The sequence below is a fragment of the Zootoca vivipara genome, chromosome 8, assembly GCF_965207765.1.
Source record: "Zootoca vivipara chromosome 8, rZooViv2.hap1.1, whole genome shotgun sequence".
NCBI classification, from domain to species: Eukaryota; Metazoa; Chordata; class Lepidosauria; order Squamata; family Lacertidae; genus Zootoca; species Zootoca vivipara.
This window is the reverse complement of record NC_142591.1, coordinates 21711309-21728568: the sequence shown is the minus strand read 5'-3', so window position 1 is coordinate 21728568 and position 17260 is coordinate 21711309. Positions and strand designations below refer to the sequence as shown.

Below are 17260 nucleotides of genomic sequence, written 5' to 3'. Positions count from 1 at the left end.
AGACTCAGGCTTTTCTGATATTCGGTTACAAGTTTCAACAAAGTGTTCAAAAATTTTGTTGGCATAGTATAAGAGTTGTCCATCATACCAGCACATCACATCTGTTCAAAGAAATCATCATTCTGTTTATTTATAAAGCCCACGACCTACTTGCCCAGGGTATGTGACCTACAGGTTGGAAAATTCTGCTTTAAAAATTAGAGAAGGAAGAATGCAGAGTCAGGAAAGGTGTACTTCCCCCTTTTTCTTCCCTTCCCCCAAATATCATTATTTTAGATTTCTAGCCTGTCTCTCAGGATGAAAGAGAAACTTGGTGAAGAGGGAATATTCGGGGCAAAATAACAGAATCTTCACATACTAGCTGGTGAACTTGCTAATTGCTGGACGCCTATATAAATTAGGATACAGGGATTCCATTCTCTGTGCGTAATGCAAATACTGATCCAGAGAAAAAGGCTATTTTGGGAAGGTCAGCAGAGTATGTCTTGACGGGGTGAAAAGGAAACAAAGGCAGGAAAAGATAGCCCACCATGCTTGCCCCCATCGCAAGGTTATACAGATCTTTCAGCTATTCATTCCAGCACCAAATAAAGCCATGCTGCTCACTTGATGTTTTTACTGCGGCGGCTTTTTAAAACCTCAGCCATGAATATAATCAAACGAATCATCTAAATTGGACAGAAATGAAAAGGCGAAGTAATACTAATGGCTTTGCAAGCTGTACCCAGGGAAAAGAGGCAGGAGTTCATTGCTCTGGAGAACTTAATGGCTGAACATTGGCAGTGAGAGAGGCTGCCTGAGTTTGAGGCTTGACAAAGATTCCCGAGAAGAGAAAACTTAATCCAAGCTGCCCAAGTTAGAGAGGCATGGTCATAGGAACACTGGGTTCAAATATAGGGCATTTCAAGCACTGTCATATGCTTTATCTTGGTAATTCTCACAATAGATAGCAGGTCAACCTTAGTATTCCCACACTTTAAAGGAGGGTCTCAGAAGAGAGGTGATGGCTTGCTTCAGGCCTGTCTAATAAATAAATAAATAAATAAATAAATAAATAAATAAATAAATAATTTGTTATTTATACCGCACCCATCTGATTGGATTTCCCCAGCCACTCTGGGTGGCTTCCAACAAAATATTAAAATATAATGGTCTGTTAAACATTAAAAGCTTCCCTAAACAGGGCTGCCTTCAGATGTCTTCTAAAAGTCTGGAAGTTGTTTTTCTCTTTGACATCTGATGGGAAGGCATTCCACAGGGTGGGTGCCACTACTGAGAAGGCACTCTTGCCTGGTTCCCTGCAACTTGGCTTCTCGCAGTGAGGGAACCGCCAGAAGGCCCTTGGCACTGGACCTCAGTGTCCGGGCAGAATGATGGGGGTGGAGACACTCCTTCAGGTATACTGGACCAAGGCCGTTTAGGGCTTTAAAGGTCAGCACCAACACTTTGAATTGTGCTCGGAAACGTACTGTAATCCTGGTCTGATAAATCATACTTATTTCAGAACAGGGCCAAGGAATTCATGACTCAGGAGAGATGGGAACCAGATTCTTCCTGGCTCTCAGCGACTTACACTGCACTACGTAAGCTTTCAAGTTACTGAGGTAGGGAGGTGGGACACTTCTACCGATTTATGGAGTGATTGATGAAAGGAAAGCTGTTCTCATTTTAGCTCCAAGGAAAAAGCAAGCAAGCAAGAACAAAGATTCAAATTTCTGAAGGACATTCCCACCAGTATAGAGAATTTTCACACATCACACACTAAAAAGGCCCCATTTGAGTGTATGAATGAATGTTGTGAGATGATGGTCCCAACTGGGACTGGGAAGCAAGATAAAAACCAAAACAGAACAAAGGTTAGAAAGCAGAAGATGCTGCCCCTTTCAAGTCAAATACATGTTCCAGCCAATGCACATTTTCCATTTGGCAAAGAGATAGTTATGTGAAAATAGTGCTTTAAGCGCTATGTGTGAAAAGCATCCCGTGAATTTACAAACTCTCCGGGTCCATTTTCCAACTAGGAACTCTCCTACTCACAATGCCAACTGTTATACCGCAAAGGTCATCTCAGAACTGCTTCTCAAGTTAGCACTCTGGCAACGTAATTTACTTTGGTAATTGGAATAATTTCATGTTGGAATTACCATTCAAACTATGAGCAGGTTGTTGCATGGGCCATAATCTCAAATCCACAGCGGCATATGCATGGGAAATCAAAACGTGTGATTGCACATGCAACACAGTTGAGCATTAATTTGGGGTGGGGTTATTATTGGGTTGTTGTTTTTATTTTGATTATATATATTGTTGTTTTTATGTTGATCTTTTCTGTGAACCGCCCTGAGACCTCCGGGTATAGGGTGGTATACGAAATTCAATAAATAAATAAGAAAAATAAAATAATTCATGTTGCACTTTTCAAAAGCTGCGCACATGTTCAACCACCGTCAACGATACTTTGCTCTATACAAAGCTAGTATATACTGTCAGTAGCACCTTAAAGACCAACTAAGTTTATATTTTGGTATGAGCTTTCGTGTGCATGCACACTTCTTCAGATACATCTGAAGGTGTATCTGAAGGTGTATTCTTCAGGTGTATCTGAAGAAGTGTGCATGCACACGAAAGCTCATACCAAAATATAAACTTAGTTGGTCTTTAAGGTGCTACTGAAGGAATTTCCTTATTTTGCTTCGACTCAGACCAGCACGGCTACCTACCTGTAACTAGTATATACTATTCGTGTATCACTCAGAAGGCAGCAGCTGAAAACCCTACATAGAAGCCACTACAGTTTTAACACGGGCAGGAATTGCCATACATGAAATAGGAAATGTGAATCTTCTTTGCTAGCCAACAAAACATTGGAGGGTGTGTGAACTAGCATTTAAGGAATTGGCATTTCAATGATTGAAGTTTTTTTTGAAAAAATAATCAACTAGGATGATCTTAGTCTATTAATCACTCTGGCGCTAATTGATTAAATCTGCATATATTTGCATATGAATAAAGCAATAGTTTCGAAGGGTTGGAGACACAATGCTTCTGGAATACCAGTTGCTGCGAGTCACAAGTGGCGAGTGTGGTGCTGTACCCAGGGTCCTGCTTTCAGACATCACATGGGCATCTTTTGCTATCTGATAGACTAGATGTGCTTTTGGCTTGATCCAACAGGGCACTTCTTATATTCTTATTAAGGGAGAGAGAAAGCGTTTTGGACTACAACTAGGCAGCACGGTCAATGGATGGGGTGATAGGAGCTGTAATAAAAAAACGCTTGGAGGGCACCAGCTTGAGGAAGGCTGGGACTGCCATATGTTGCAGCAGACACCTTAAACCCTTCTCCTAAAAATGGTACCTGCCATCCCTTGTTTTTGGTAAGCACTGCCATTTGTTTGTTTGTTTGTGTTTGTTTGTTTTAAAAGTGCTCCCTAAGCAGACAACACTTTTGAATAGATAAAGAAGGGTTCAAAAACAGTTAATCTAACAAATGAACTTGCTTGGTTTTTGGACCCATGCGCCTATTTGGAAATCTGTCATTGGCATAGCAAAATACTGGCCAACAGGAGGAAAAACTGGGAATTTTCAGCCCCCCCGCCCCCAATTCTATTCCAAACAGGAAATGCATTTACACATAACATAAAACAAATGAAACTCAAGCAATGTTCCAGCTGAACATCAGAAAAAACTTTCTGGTGGTAAGAGCTGTTTGGCAGTGGAACGAACTCCCTTGGGAGGCTGTGGACTCTCCTTCCTAGGAGGTTTTTAAGCAGACGTTGGATGGCCATCTGTCATGGATGCTTTAGTTGAGATTCCTGCATTGCAGGGGGTTGGACTAGATGACCCTTTGAGTCCCTTCCAACTCACACAAATGTACAAAAACAGGCTACCCCCTCAGAACAAGCCATTGATTAAAGCCTATTTTAAAAAATAAAAAAATGGATGGGCAGGGAATCTTGGTCAGAGCAAAAAGAGATGACTTATGGCCCTACTGGTAACAACGCCAAACTTTGAGCGGTACCTTTTCATGGGGGCACGGGGAGAGTCCTCCTGCCTCCACAACCACTTTGGAGCAGCTCAGCTATTTCCAAGCGGGTGCAACATTGCCAATCACGGTGGCCTTAAGGTGTATTTCTAAAACTATGGGAAATCTGCATATTATGAGCATCTGGGTGGAGCACTGGCAACTTTGTGGGTCTCAAGAGAGTGCCATTCCTAATAAAATAATGCCAGTAAATTCAGTATGAGAAGTAAAGAGGAATTCAAGAAAGCAAGAAATGCCATGCAATCCTGATAGCTGAAAGAGGAAGCAATTCAAGCATGTTCTATTGCTAGCTTGCACTCTTAAGTGCAGAGTCTTGTAAATCATCATTATTTGAAAACCACTTGCTGTTCACCCACAGAAAGACAAAGTCATAACCACATCCTCTCTAGATAATTTCTGGGTACCAAGAATTCTTTTGAGGATGGTGGCAAACTAAAAGCTATCCCGCCAGCACAGAAGTAACTCCATCTCTAGTCATAAATCTCATGTGACAAATCCAAGTTTCTTTGTATATGGCATGTAGAAGCACCAAAACGGGACAGGTATGTGGGGCACACTTCATCTTTCCAGAACAATAAAGGTGGTGGTGAGAGAAGAAGGTTTAGAGTTCAGTTGGTAGAGCATGAGACTCTTAAGCTCAGGGCCATGGGTTCGAGTCCACAGTGGGAAAAAGATTCCTGCATTGCAGGGGGTTGGTCAAAACGACCCTTAGGTGCCCATTTGAACCCCTGTAATTCTGTGAACTTTTAATTTTTAAAAAACCTGCCTCCTTCAGAAACACAGTTTGAAGCCAATGCATCCAATAACATGGTCCACAAAAACGAAGACCTAGAAAGTACCATTTGCAAAAAGTGCCATTTCTAGACCCTGCCTCTGTTGTTAAAGATTCTACAAGTCGTGTTCTCGGACTCCAACTCCCATTATTTCTGACCACTGGCCATGCTGACAAAGGGAGTCTTATCAATGCCTGAAGAGATTCAGGTTCCCCATCCCTGATAAAAACAATGTGCTATGGTCCTGCAGCTTGCCCTCCCACCAGGAAACTCAGGGTGGACTACACAGAAGCTATCCCATTTTAACAATCACTACCTGAATTTGTGGCCAAGTGGAAAACTGAACTCACACCTCTTTGAGTCAAGCAATTGTAGGACATTCCCCGACACAAAGTTGTGGTGGGAACAGATTTGATCCCACAGGTTTAAACTACGTAGGCTAAATAAAAAAATTGTTTGAACTGTCAAATGAAGGTATGTGGGTTTCCTGTCAGCATTCCTTTAAGAAAACATATATAAAATCTAACCGAGCAGAAAATTACAAGTTGACAGGAACATATGCATGACCTTGCTTCATCAAACCAGAACCTGTCAAGTCTTGTAAAAGCAAATGTTACAATTAAGGAATTGTATCTCACATTATATTCTTTTTACCTAAATAGCCAGGGAAATGGCCACAAAAATCACATCATTCAGTCCCTACTTTGTCTCCCTGTATCAGGCTCCCCAATAAAAAAACAGTGTCTAATTTAGGAGAAAGAAAGACCTGAAGACTTCCAACATTTTGTACTATCAGTTAATGGTTTGACAGAGGACACATACCCTCCAAGAAACCCCTTGTTAGTAACAGAGCTTCAATATGGGGGAGAAATTGTCTTAGTCCATTGCAAAGAAGAGGAGGAGGAGGAGGAGGAGGAGGAGGAGGAGGAGGAGGAGGAGGAGGAGGAGGAGGAGGAGGAGGAGAAGAAGAAGAAGAAGAAGAAGAAGAAGAAGAAGAAGAAGAAGAAGAAGAAGAAGAAGAAGAAGAAGAAGAAGAAGAAGAAAGAAGAAGAAGAAGAAGAAGAAGAAGGAGAAGATGATGATGATGATGCCTCTACTGGCCATGGTGTCTGTTATAGGAGGAGGAAATCCAGTTGTGGCATGTAGCCTACTGCTAAACTTGACAGATGTCAATCACATGCATGCAATGCAAAGGGAAATCCTCAAATTGGTCCCATCAGCTATTATCCCAGTGACCTCCCCCTCAGTACTTTCTTTAACAAACTAGAAGGGTTATTCATTTAACCTATGGTCATTTTTATGGTCTGCACCCCTGCCCAACTGTGAAATGTTTTACCCTTGGGTGGGCTTTCCTCAAATTACAACCTATTGATATTCTCAGGCATGAAGGTGAACCTTTTCTCTCCCGCAAAAGAATTGTTCATGTGTTCCCAATAAATTTGCCGAGATGAAAGTTCACTGTCCCCTTAACCTTGATTATCTGCAGATAGCACAAGCAAAGTCCCATCCCTGTTGCAAGTGAACATGAAGCAAAAAAAAAAAAAAGCACTGCGCTGTTTGAAGGCAGCATGTTTGCGCAATGTAAGGAATATATATAAATTGTATGTAGCAAGAACCAAACGATTATTACATCAATGGCAGTTTGGCTGGAGAAACAGGCATGTAAAGGCCCTTCAGTTTCTAATCCGTGTGCCCCATCACGGAGCTTGTTAAAAGCTGGGAGGGTGGAAATGCATCTCTCAGTAGTAAGAGATTCACCATTCACTGCTTTCAACCAAGGATGGAGTCACTTCCCTATGGGGACCTCAATACCCTTTAGATCCAGGAATCCTATGGGCAGGGCATGCCTTCAGCATAGCTCCATACTATCCAAAGCTTGCCCAGTCAGAAGGTAGGAGGACAACTCACAAGCACCAAAACCATGTCATTGCCCATAGGCTATGCATGATGTTGTTTCAAAATATGACTGGAACAGCATGGAAAGCACCCACAGAGAAATAGCCCTCACATGGCTGCAGATAACTTATGAATCAGCGTTCATCCTTGGTTGACTCAGCCCTGAGTGACCACATAAAGAGCACCCATCAGTTGTCTTGAGTATAAAGAAGTGTTCAGAGTAATAATAATAATAATAATAATAATAATAATAATAATAATAATAATAATTTTATTTATACCCCGCCCTTCCCAGTTCTACATGCATGTATGTATTATACCCTTGTTAGGGCGGCTAACAACAAGAATATCAAAGCAAGCATAAAAGAAACAATTCAATTAAAATACAGATTAAATACAATGTTAAAATTCAATTTTAAAATTAGGAATCTACAAGTGGAACCTCATTTAAATATCTGTAGGATAAAGCCTTAGGGGAGGGTAACACCGGGGTCAGACTGAGTCACAAGAATCCATTACATGAACTTGCCAGTGACATCCTATAAGGAACAGGTGGTCTGCATACCATAAGGTGTTTTCTGTTGCTGCTTAAAACACCACAACTGCAATGTTATGTTCACTCTGATCCTGCCATTGGTCAATCTATTCTGGTAAATATGACCAGGCATATGGTGTTCAAAGAGCAACATAGCTCCAAGAGCATTTCTTTTCTTTTAAGTTCCAAAGCGTTCTCCTCAAAGTTCTGCAAAAGAAACTCTGATCTATCTTCAATAAGACTGTCGCACCAAACTAGGGAAATAATGATTTCAGGATTCCAGCCCCCACAGAGGTCTATGAATGCAGGCTTCCCCTTTTCAGACGTCCATCCTAAACACGTGGTAAGTCAATCTTGCAACCACAGGCAACGGCACAGCTTCACTGCCCTTTTAATCATGTGGAGCCCCTTCACACAATTAACACATGAAGAGGGACTATAAAATAATCCTGTTCTAGTCCTGCATATAGATGTGAATACATACATGCATGTAGAACCGGATTGGGGCAGCTTCAGCCCTCTTGATTTTGTTGCACTACAAACCCCATTATCTCTAATTCTTGACCATACTGGTTGGGGTTGATTGCAGCTGGAGTCCAGCAATATCTGGTCATACAATTCCCCACTCTGATCAAGGAAATGGCAATCCAGGTCTAGATACCTTCCCCCCACCCACCCAAATGACTTTTTTTCCCAAACACAAATGACATTTTCTCCCCATGTCCAAGCGTTTATTAAAAAGCAAATTTTAGAGATGACACAACTACACACAAATCTCAACGTTTCTTTACACAGTCCAATAGCTGTCTACATATATATTTAGCAAGAAAAGGAACTGGTGGGGTGGGAAAGACTTTCAATCACTAAAATGTATTCACTTACAACACAAATGCAAATTTACACAAAGGGATGGATTCTAGAACAGGACGCATTTGCGAATACCAAAGCCACGAACCACAAAGATACGTCAGTCGCAATCGTGGCAACTTGCTCACCTTCTTAAGTTTCATTCGTCCCCCCTAATGCATCTCAACTCATGTATACAATACATGGGCCTGCGTATAATATTTGAGCACTAGGTAAGAGGAAGGCAGGGAACCTTCTTATGAGGAAAATGAAGGTGAGCAGGGCTTTTTCTCCAGTTCCACCTCCTCTCAGGTGGGCACCATTGCCATTGGAAGAGGACAAGGGAGGCGTCAGTGTTGAGTTCCAGCACCATTTTTTCTAGAAAAACAGCACTGAAGGTGAGCATAGTGTTAACCACTGATGTACAATCAAGAGGTATGTAAAATTATGGAACAAAGATGAAATAAATATATCTCAAAGCAAGTAATAAAATAAATTATGAAGAGGAATAACGAGCAACCATCCTCATCCACAGTCAACGACCACAAGTTATTAGGGCTACCACTTCACTACACATTAGGGATCCCAGTGCTGTTCAACAACAGGGCAAGAAGTGGTTCCTGTGATCTTCCCTAAAGGTGAGCAGAAAGAGAGATTTAGAGGGCACTGGGGTGTCTTGTCTTGTACTCGCCGACAAATTGCTGAATGAATTCCCATCTCTCTCGGGAATGTGTTAGGTGGCTGCAGACGACTCATTATTGCTGTGCACTTCCTATGCACTCCCAGAACCCCATATAACTTCCAGGCCCTGTATAAATACCGTGATTCTCCAAAAATAAGACACTGTCTTACATTTCTTTTTACTCAAAAAAAACACACGGTGGCTTATTTTCAGGGGATGTCTTATTTTTTTATTAAGTATGGTACAGTTTAACCTACAAGGTTAAACTGCCCATCACTATGGCTTATTTCCGGGGTATGGCTTATTTCCGGGGTATGGCTTATTTTTGGAGAAACATGGTAGGTCAACACTGTCTCAATACTGTAGCAGGAATGGAGGGTTTCCAAGTAGTTGAATGCACACTGTAGTAAGTTACCGCTGTCTGTATTCACTCTCTATTCACCCATCACAAAAAGAAAAAAAATCATGGGGCAAGAGACTGAACAGAATTACTAGACAGACTCCCTTTTCTCCTCCTCTTTCTGCTTACAACTTAGACACCCACTACAAACCCAATGAACCACACAAATTTTGATCCTATCAAGTCATTTGTCTTAAAATGTCAAGTCACACGGTCACCACACAATCCAACAGAATTTGTGGGAAGCACAAGTGAATTGGCTTCCATGGTTTTGCCAAATTCTGGGCTCTGTTGTGGTGAGCAAGTTTATATGGCATAAGCATGCAAAGAAAAGATGTCAGCTGCGACTGCATGGAGATTTGAGCTTACACTGGCAACTTTCCCAATGCAGCTGAACAAAAGAGTAAGAGAAGGCACAGCACAGGGTGGTACACAGTAATCTCATGCAATTAGTAATTTTTCCTTCTTCACTCAATCTTCCCCATACTTCTATACTTTTATTATTTTTATGCTGCTTCACTCTAATTTAGATCTGCCTTAATTTCAAAGACAAGCTGTTGGAAAGAAGGAGACAACTGCTCTCCCAGAAAGAGGATCACCAGAACTAATGAGCCACTTTCATTTTGGAGCACACAATTACAATCAAGTTGAACACGACAGTGAGGGGAGGGGGAAACCGAAGGGGGGGTCTCATGTGTGGCTGAGGTGCTCCCACCTGGTACTACTTCTACTTGTTCATTTTGCAAAGAAAATACAGCAGGTGGGCAAGGTGAGAGAGGAAGATGGGAAAACAAAGGATACACAGGCCACACAAATGTCACATTAAGACAGCTGCCACCACTAAGGTTCTGGGAGTGTGTGTGTGTGTGTGTGTGTGCGTGCGTGTGCGTGTGTGTGTGTGTGTGTGTGTGTGTGAGAGAGAGAGAGAGAGAGAGAGAGAGAGAGAGAGAGAGAGAGAGAGAGAGAGAGAGAGAGCACCAATACGTTTTCACATGTACAAGCCTATTTCGCATTGAAACAGTCTTGAACAGTCAACTGTAATCCTCTTGATTACAATCACTATCAACAATGTGTCATGGAAAATTATATGAGTGTTTAATCACAACGCGCCTCACATCCAGAAATTGTTTCCCTTACCCCTGGAATCAAAAGTTGAAGCCACGATGGGCACAGAATGTGACCCAGTTCAAACCGAGGGCCACATGCCCTTCTGGACAACTTTTCGGAGGCCACGTGCCCAGTGGTGGTGGGGGGCAGTAGCAAAAGTGGGCACAACAGGAAATGCAAATTTTACTTTTTAACACTGTAGGCTGGTACGCCCACTCATAAAACCCTCTCTGCCTTCCTTCCAAGCAAACAGGAAGCATCAATGGCACATTCCAACGGGGGGGGGGGGGAACCACTCCGTGTGGGTGAAACTTGTATGGAACAATCCCAGTGATGTTTTTGTGCTGACTTTGTCCTCATATGTTATACACCGCCTTGAAATGTTTCGATAAAAATGCCAATTATAAATATGCAAATAAACAGAATGATGACCACCTAAAGTTCATGTTTGTGAGAGTGTGGTACTCCATTTGCTACTGCTTCTAATAATAATAATAATAATAATAATAATAATAATAATAATAATAATAATAATAATATAAAAAATGAACAACTGCAGTCCCAGGGCGGATTGCAACAATTTAAAATACAACATTAAAAACAATTTAGAGCAGTGGTTCCAAAGTAGCTAAGTGCTGTTTTTCAAAAAAAAAAAAAAAAACAAGCCATGGTCCCGTTACTTTTGAAAATTTTGATAACTGTATGATAGTTTTTGATATGTGAATGGTGCCACAGACCATCCGGGGTCCACGGACCACCAATTGGGAACCACTGACTTAGAGCATTTGGCCTGGACCTATGTAAATTTTATGAAATTTGTGGTGGCAGTGGCAATAAAGAAGAACCAATCATTCCCCATGGGGGGCGGGGAGTGATTACTACAGTCAGAGCTGCACATACAAATTGCTGCCTGGCTGGAATAAGCTGAAGTGGTACAGCAGTTAAGAGCATGAGCTGGAAAGTCCTTCCACCATATCCCTCCAGGGTAGCCTTAAAGCAGCAATTGTCTATCAGCCCCCACCTGCTGCCTGTAATAGGAGGATAATAGTGCTGGTCAACGTACACTTGGAATTGCCCGTGTCATGCCCATTTTGTCAATAGTTTTTATATAATATACTGCGTATTCAGTATAACCGGAAGAGTCCAAAGCTCGCCTTACCTTTGAAGCTTGCCGTAGCCACCGCAAGTACTCAGTGAAAGTGTCGAAACAGATGTAGTAACTCTGGCTCTGAGGTCCAGAAGAGCTAAATGCTAAACAGTGCTGGTGCTTTTTAACTTCTTCAACCTGCATTTTTAGGGGGAGAAAAAAAATGATTTTCTTTTAAACCCAATATGAATATATTCAACTATTTTTTATTAAATTGCTTTGCTGTGTATTTCAATTAGGGGTAGTTATATTTTTAATACTGTAGATTGGTTTTATGCTTGCTATTTTGTTGTTGGCTTTTGCTTGTGAACCACCTTGACTTTTCTTTTCGAAATGAAAGCAATATGTAAATACTAACAATGCTTTTTTAAAGATGGAAGCCGAGCCTCTGAATTAACCAGCAGCGGTGCTAAACTAAAGGATCCTGCCACTGCAAGGATTTACATCTGTGCAACGGGACTTCCCCCCAATCTTCTCCCCCTGTCCTCCTCCCCAGATCTGCTCCAGAGGGTTAGGGGAACCTCAAAGAAGAGATTTAGGGGGTGCACAGAGTGAGGGAGGTGGAGTCCCATCGTAGAAGCAGAAATCCTCACTCCTGAGGGACCAGAGCTGCTTTGCACCCAACCCAATCAAGACTCAAAAAAAGGCTCAAAGACTTCCAGCATGCCAGAAAAGCAATGTGTACAACATTTAACATTACACAGTTCCCAGAGTGGCTGTGTTGTTGAGGCCAAAGTAAGCCAAGAACGCCATCCTAAATCATTCAGACTACATTCATTTGGACTTGTTAAGGATAAATGAGTTTTCAAGATCCACAGAATTATGCAAAAATGTTTGATGCCACGCAGGCTGCAATGCTATCCATATTTACCTGGAATTAACCCCACTTAAATACAATGGGACTTCCTTTTGGGTAAACCCTCAAAGGATTACACTGTCAACCTAGATGCCTCTATCAACCAGGAAGTATTAGGACAGAGGTTGGCAACCTTATCTGAGGATGGGCTGGCCGACACTCCATCCGTCAATGGGCCGGAGCGTGTGCACACACATGCTTTTCCGGGCCAGAGGAGTGCCCGTTCACGTGCCCACATGCTATTTCCGGCGCTCCTCCGGCCCGGAAGTGCACTGGAAATAGCATGTACGCATGCCCACAGGAGCTTCTCTGTCCCACATGCAAGCGCACACGCTATTTCCGGTGCACCTCCGGGTCAGAGGAGCGCCCGTGCACAGGCGCACAGGTGCCATCAACCCAGAAGTCAGTCCCCGCACTGCGCCGGTAAGAGCGGACGGCAGGGGTCGCCATGGGCCAGTTAGACAAGCCCCATAGGCCGCTACCGGCCCAGGGGCCTTAGGTTGCCGACCCCTGTATTCAGAGGCCAATTGGGTCTGAAAGTGCAAGGTCACAGTTCTTAATACCTCATTTCAGCTTTACAGCAAGATATTTTAACAAGTTGTCAACACCACTTCTGCCTCTAAGACTCACCACACCCTTCTTGGAGGGAAACAGAGCAGCCGATATGCAAAACTGCTGAGGTGCATGAAGTAGAGTGTGTGCTGCTAATGTACGGGGGTGGGGGGGAATGCTGATAAATCTGTTGCAGAAAAATCTCAACGAAATGTTTAGTTGGTGCTTTTAAGTGCCTTTACAAAATACATTAAATACTCCTGAAAGCACTTTTTATTTTTAGATTTCCCCCTAGTTTCCAAAACTGCATAAAAACAGAGCTCAATCCTCTCTTAAAGCATTTGTTTAAATGAACAAGGTTTCCTGCAAGTAAGAGTTTGCTTCCTACGTCTCGTAAGACTAGAACCATTTTTTTAAAACAAAAAAAACCCCAATAATTTCCAGGAAAGACTCAAATGCAATGTGTACCCAACTAAAGCAATTTAAATCTACCCATAACTATGAGGGACTGTTTTGACAAATCGCAGAGCTCCACACACTGTGAAGTGTCAGGGCATATCTACACATTTCAAAGAACATGGACTGCCTCCCAAAAACAGCTGTTCCATACAGAGTCTTCCCCTCCACACACCCACAACTCAAGTTATGCCATGTCATTCTGTATGAGCTTGCACACATTGCTGGTTGCTTCTGGGAGGGAAAGACTATTGTAACAAGTAGATTTATTACAGAGAGAGTGAAAGAAACACTAAACACAAGGGTCTGTGGGGGCAGATTTGTTCTCCTTGGTGGCAGAAAGGGGGGGGTGAATTCACGTGTCTGTGGATACAAAATAATCAGATATCTTGGCAGTTCCCTCGCTGCGAGAAGTGAAGTTACAGGAAACCAAGCAGAGGGCCTTCTTGGTAGTGGCACCCGCCCTGTGGAATGCTCTCTCATCAGGTTTCAAGGAAACAAATAACTATACAACATTTAGAACACATCTGAACTCAATCCTGTATAGGGAAGTTTTTAATGTTTTATTATGTTTTATATTTGCTGGGAACTGCTCACAGTGGCTGGGAAAACCCAGACAGATGGGTGTGGGGTAATAATAATAATAATAATAATAATCCTAGAAAGCATATGCAAGGGTATGTGAGGAGAAGGAAGGACATGTGACCAAAGATTGGAAGTTGTTAAGCCAGATGTAGAGAATACAGACTAGTAATAACAAAATGCTACTATTTAACACAGTGATTTAATGTCCATTAAGGTTGCTGTGTTAAATCTCATTCTAAGTCCATCGGTCTAAATCAGATTAAACACATGTAAATTGACTCATGCATTATATCCTTTCAGTACGGGTTGCTGTTTACACACTGAAGCATACAAAGTACAATTAATTTGCCAGTTTGGGCTGCCTTGCAGTCCCTGCTAAAACTTTTAATAAATTTTATTCACGCAAATAATTTAAAAAGAGCTACTACTGGGATGTGACCGCTTCTAGTGAGAAAGATGGACCATCTGAATTGTTCAGTTCTATTGAATTGGTTATTTCTGTCATTCTTGGATTTCTTTCCTTCCCCAAAATCAATACAAAAATTAAAAATTGGGTGAAAGATACAAGAACTTTTTGTGACAGCAGTCATGAAATTAAAATATGCCTGCTTCTTGGGAGAAAAGCAATGACAAACCTAGACAGCATCTTAAAAAGCAGAGACATCACCTTGCCGACAAAGGTCCGTATAGTTAAAGCTATGGTTTTCCCAGTAGTGATGTATGGAAGTGAGAGCTGGACCATAAAGAAGGCTGATCGCCGAAGAATTGATGCTTTTGAATTATGGTGCTGGAGGAGACTCTTGAGAGTCCCATGGACTGCAAGAAGATCAAACCTATCCATTCTGAAGGAAATCAGCCCCGGGTGCTCACTGGAAGGACAGGTCCTGAAGCTGAGGCTCCAATACTTTGGCCACCTCATGAGAAGAGAAGACTCCCTGGAAAAGACCCTGATGTTGGGAAAGATGGAGGGCAGAAGGAGACGACAGAGGACGAGATGGTTGGACAGTGTTCTCGAAGCTACGAACATGAGTTTGACCAAACTGCGGGAGGCAGTGCAAGACAGGAGTGCCTGGCGTGCTCTGGTCCATGGGGTCACAAAGAGTCGGACATGACTAAACGACTAAAACAAAAAAAATCAAAACACAAACCTTTGGACAGCTAGTTTTGCAAGATTGTTATTCTGAATTCATAATTCCATTTGCTCATTAGCAGCCCACTCAACTTAGTTTGCCACGACTACTCAGAAACAACGATTTCACATGCCTTTTGAAAACCAAGATCTACCCAAAGATTCAGAGAGGGTGTACAAGGAAGGTGTGCAGAGGTATAAAGGGAAATATTAATGGCTGGAGAGCACAGGATCCAGCAGATACATTATGTATTTCAGGGCTTCACAACCCAATTGATAGTTGAATTCTAAAAAGTTGCTTTGATAAAAAGAAACAATGTGATCATATGCAACTCTTTGCATGTGTAACAAGAAATGAACTAAGCCAAAGAACGAATGAAAATAAGTATCCTCACTGCTTTCTGCACAACACTGCTTTTTGCACAGGAACACGTGTGATTACCAATTTTGCTGAGCACAACCAAGACAACATTTTGCCAGCAAGCTCTTGCATTCAATTTTGCAAAGGTGAAACACTTATTTGAATTGCTCGTTTGATTCTTTATCTAGCAATTAAAAAAAAAAATGACTGTGATGGTGAATGCACTGCACAGTGGGACACTGACCTCACAGGTTAATTTGGTTGTGTTCATGAAATCACTAGTTACTCATAACACAACCTCTCTCCTACCATGCCTATAATACTTTAGAGCAGGCACAAGGAACATGTGGTCCACTCTTAGATAATGCTGGGACTCCCATCAGCCTCAGACAGCATGGCCAACTCTCAGGGATCATGGGTGTTTAGTCCAACTACTTCTGGGAGGGCTGCAGGCTTCCACAAGGAGTTCCTGAAGATGAAACTAGCCTAGTGACTCAACTGCTTGCTTAAGCCTCAGAGCCTCTTCAGCACAGAAAAGAACAGAGTTATCAAAGCAGTGGCAGAAAACAGGACACCTCTGTTATTGGCTAGGCATGCTAAGAACACAACAATCCTCCAACTCTGTCTGGTCAACAGAGCAGTGTGTTTTGCCTGTTGCCCTTCAACGTCAGGGTCAAAGAGTTGCTTGCTCAGGTCACAGCTCAAGAGTTGGAAATCAACTCAAGGATTCTGGGTTGGAAAATAACAGCGCTACCCATGACGCCAACCCATTAAACATTACATCACTAGGCCGCTGTAAGATCAGAGGGTGCTGTTTCTAAGGCACAATGATGACACACAGGGTTTAGACAGTATTATGGCAACAAAGCCTCTGCAATGAAGAGTCAGAGGTACACAGAAAAGAAATTAAAAATGCAAAATGAACATGGCTTCTTAAAGCAATTCATGTACATAATTTAACAGAACATGAAGAGGAGAAATAGTATAGTACAACTAAAAATCACGCCACCCCACTCCCATTAGGATCCAAATGGAAATGCTGTGTAGCCAGATCTATGCCCAATGGGAAACTTTTACAGGGTCTGGTTAATTATTTCTGGTATGTCACATATGCAGAGTAACCGAGTGATTCACTTGCCTTTCCACCGATTAAGGGGAGCACATGCATCTTTCCAGTCTGGCTCTCTTTCACCGATGATACAATTAGGCACGTCCCACAAAGGATAACTTGGCGTCTTGTCCATCTGTTGACCGGCAAATGCATTTTCCCTTTTCGAACATTGTACATTCCTGAGAGCTGAATCCGTTCAGAGTTGCCAATGCTGTGGGGCTTTCCTGAAATGGAAACAGCAAGCAGCTTTTATCAGTAAAAAAAAAGGGAAGCTTTCCTCTTTCAAACACGGCTCAAAATGCGCAAGACAGCGAGACAAAATGAAGGTCGTCGTGAGAACCCACAGGTTCACAGGGCCCTACAGCTTAAAAATACACAGCAGTTTATGGAGCTGCACATTTTGCTTTCTACAAACCCCAATGTCATGAACAATGTGGGGTTGGATGGGGAAACAATCTGTGCACACAAAATAGTTCCATGAACTCCAGGACTCTGCACAACTGCTTTCTCAATCCGCATGAGAGGATGGGTGTCTTGGACCACATCAGAACCCCAGGAGATGGCTCAAAGACCGCAGGGTCAAAGAAGCAGTCCTCTGGCTGTGATGCCTACTGTTATTATTAATTATATTTGTTACCTGCCTTTCGCCACAAAGTCCCAGGTCCCCTTTGATACAGAGTCTGATAACCCAAGGCCAACCTTGAACGATTTATTGTTTTACCTGGTAGCTACCTAGACCATATTAAGACACAGTTAGGAAGCTGTGTTGGTCTGGACAT

The 17260-nt window shown here is 42.3% G+C and overlaps 1 protein-coding gene across 1 annotated transcript in view; it reads right to left on the bottom strand.

Moving 5' to 3' along the window:
* PHLPP1 (PH domain and leucine rich repeat protein phosphatase 1) overlaps positions 1-17260 on the bottom strand; it is a 152646-nt gene that overhangs the window by 53091 nt on the left and 82295 nt on the right. Inside the window, exons 2-3 of the mRNA XM_035125524.3 lie at positions 16509-16705; positions 11444-11569 (exon numbers count right to left, since the gene is read on the bottom strand). Of these exons, the coding sequence (XP_034981415.3) occupies positions 11444-11569; positions 16509-16705 (323 nt within the window). The remainder of the gene's footprint in view (positions 1-11443; positions 11570-16508; positions 16706-17260) is intronic.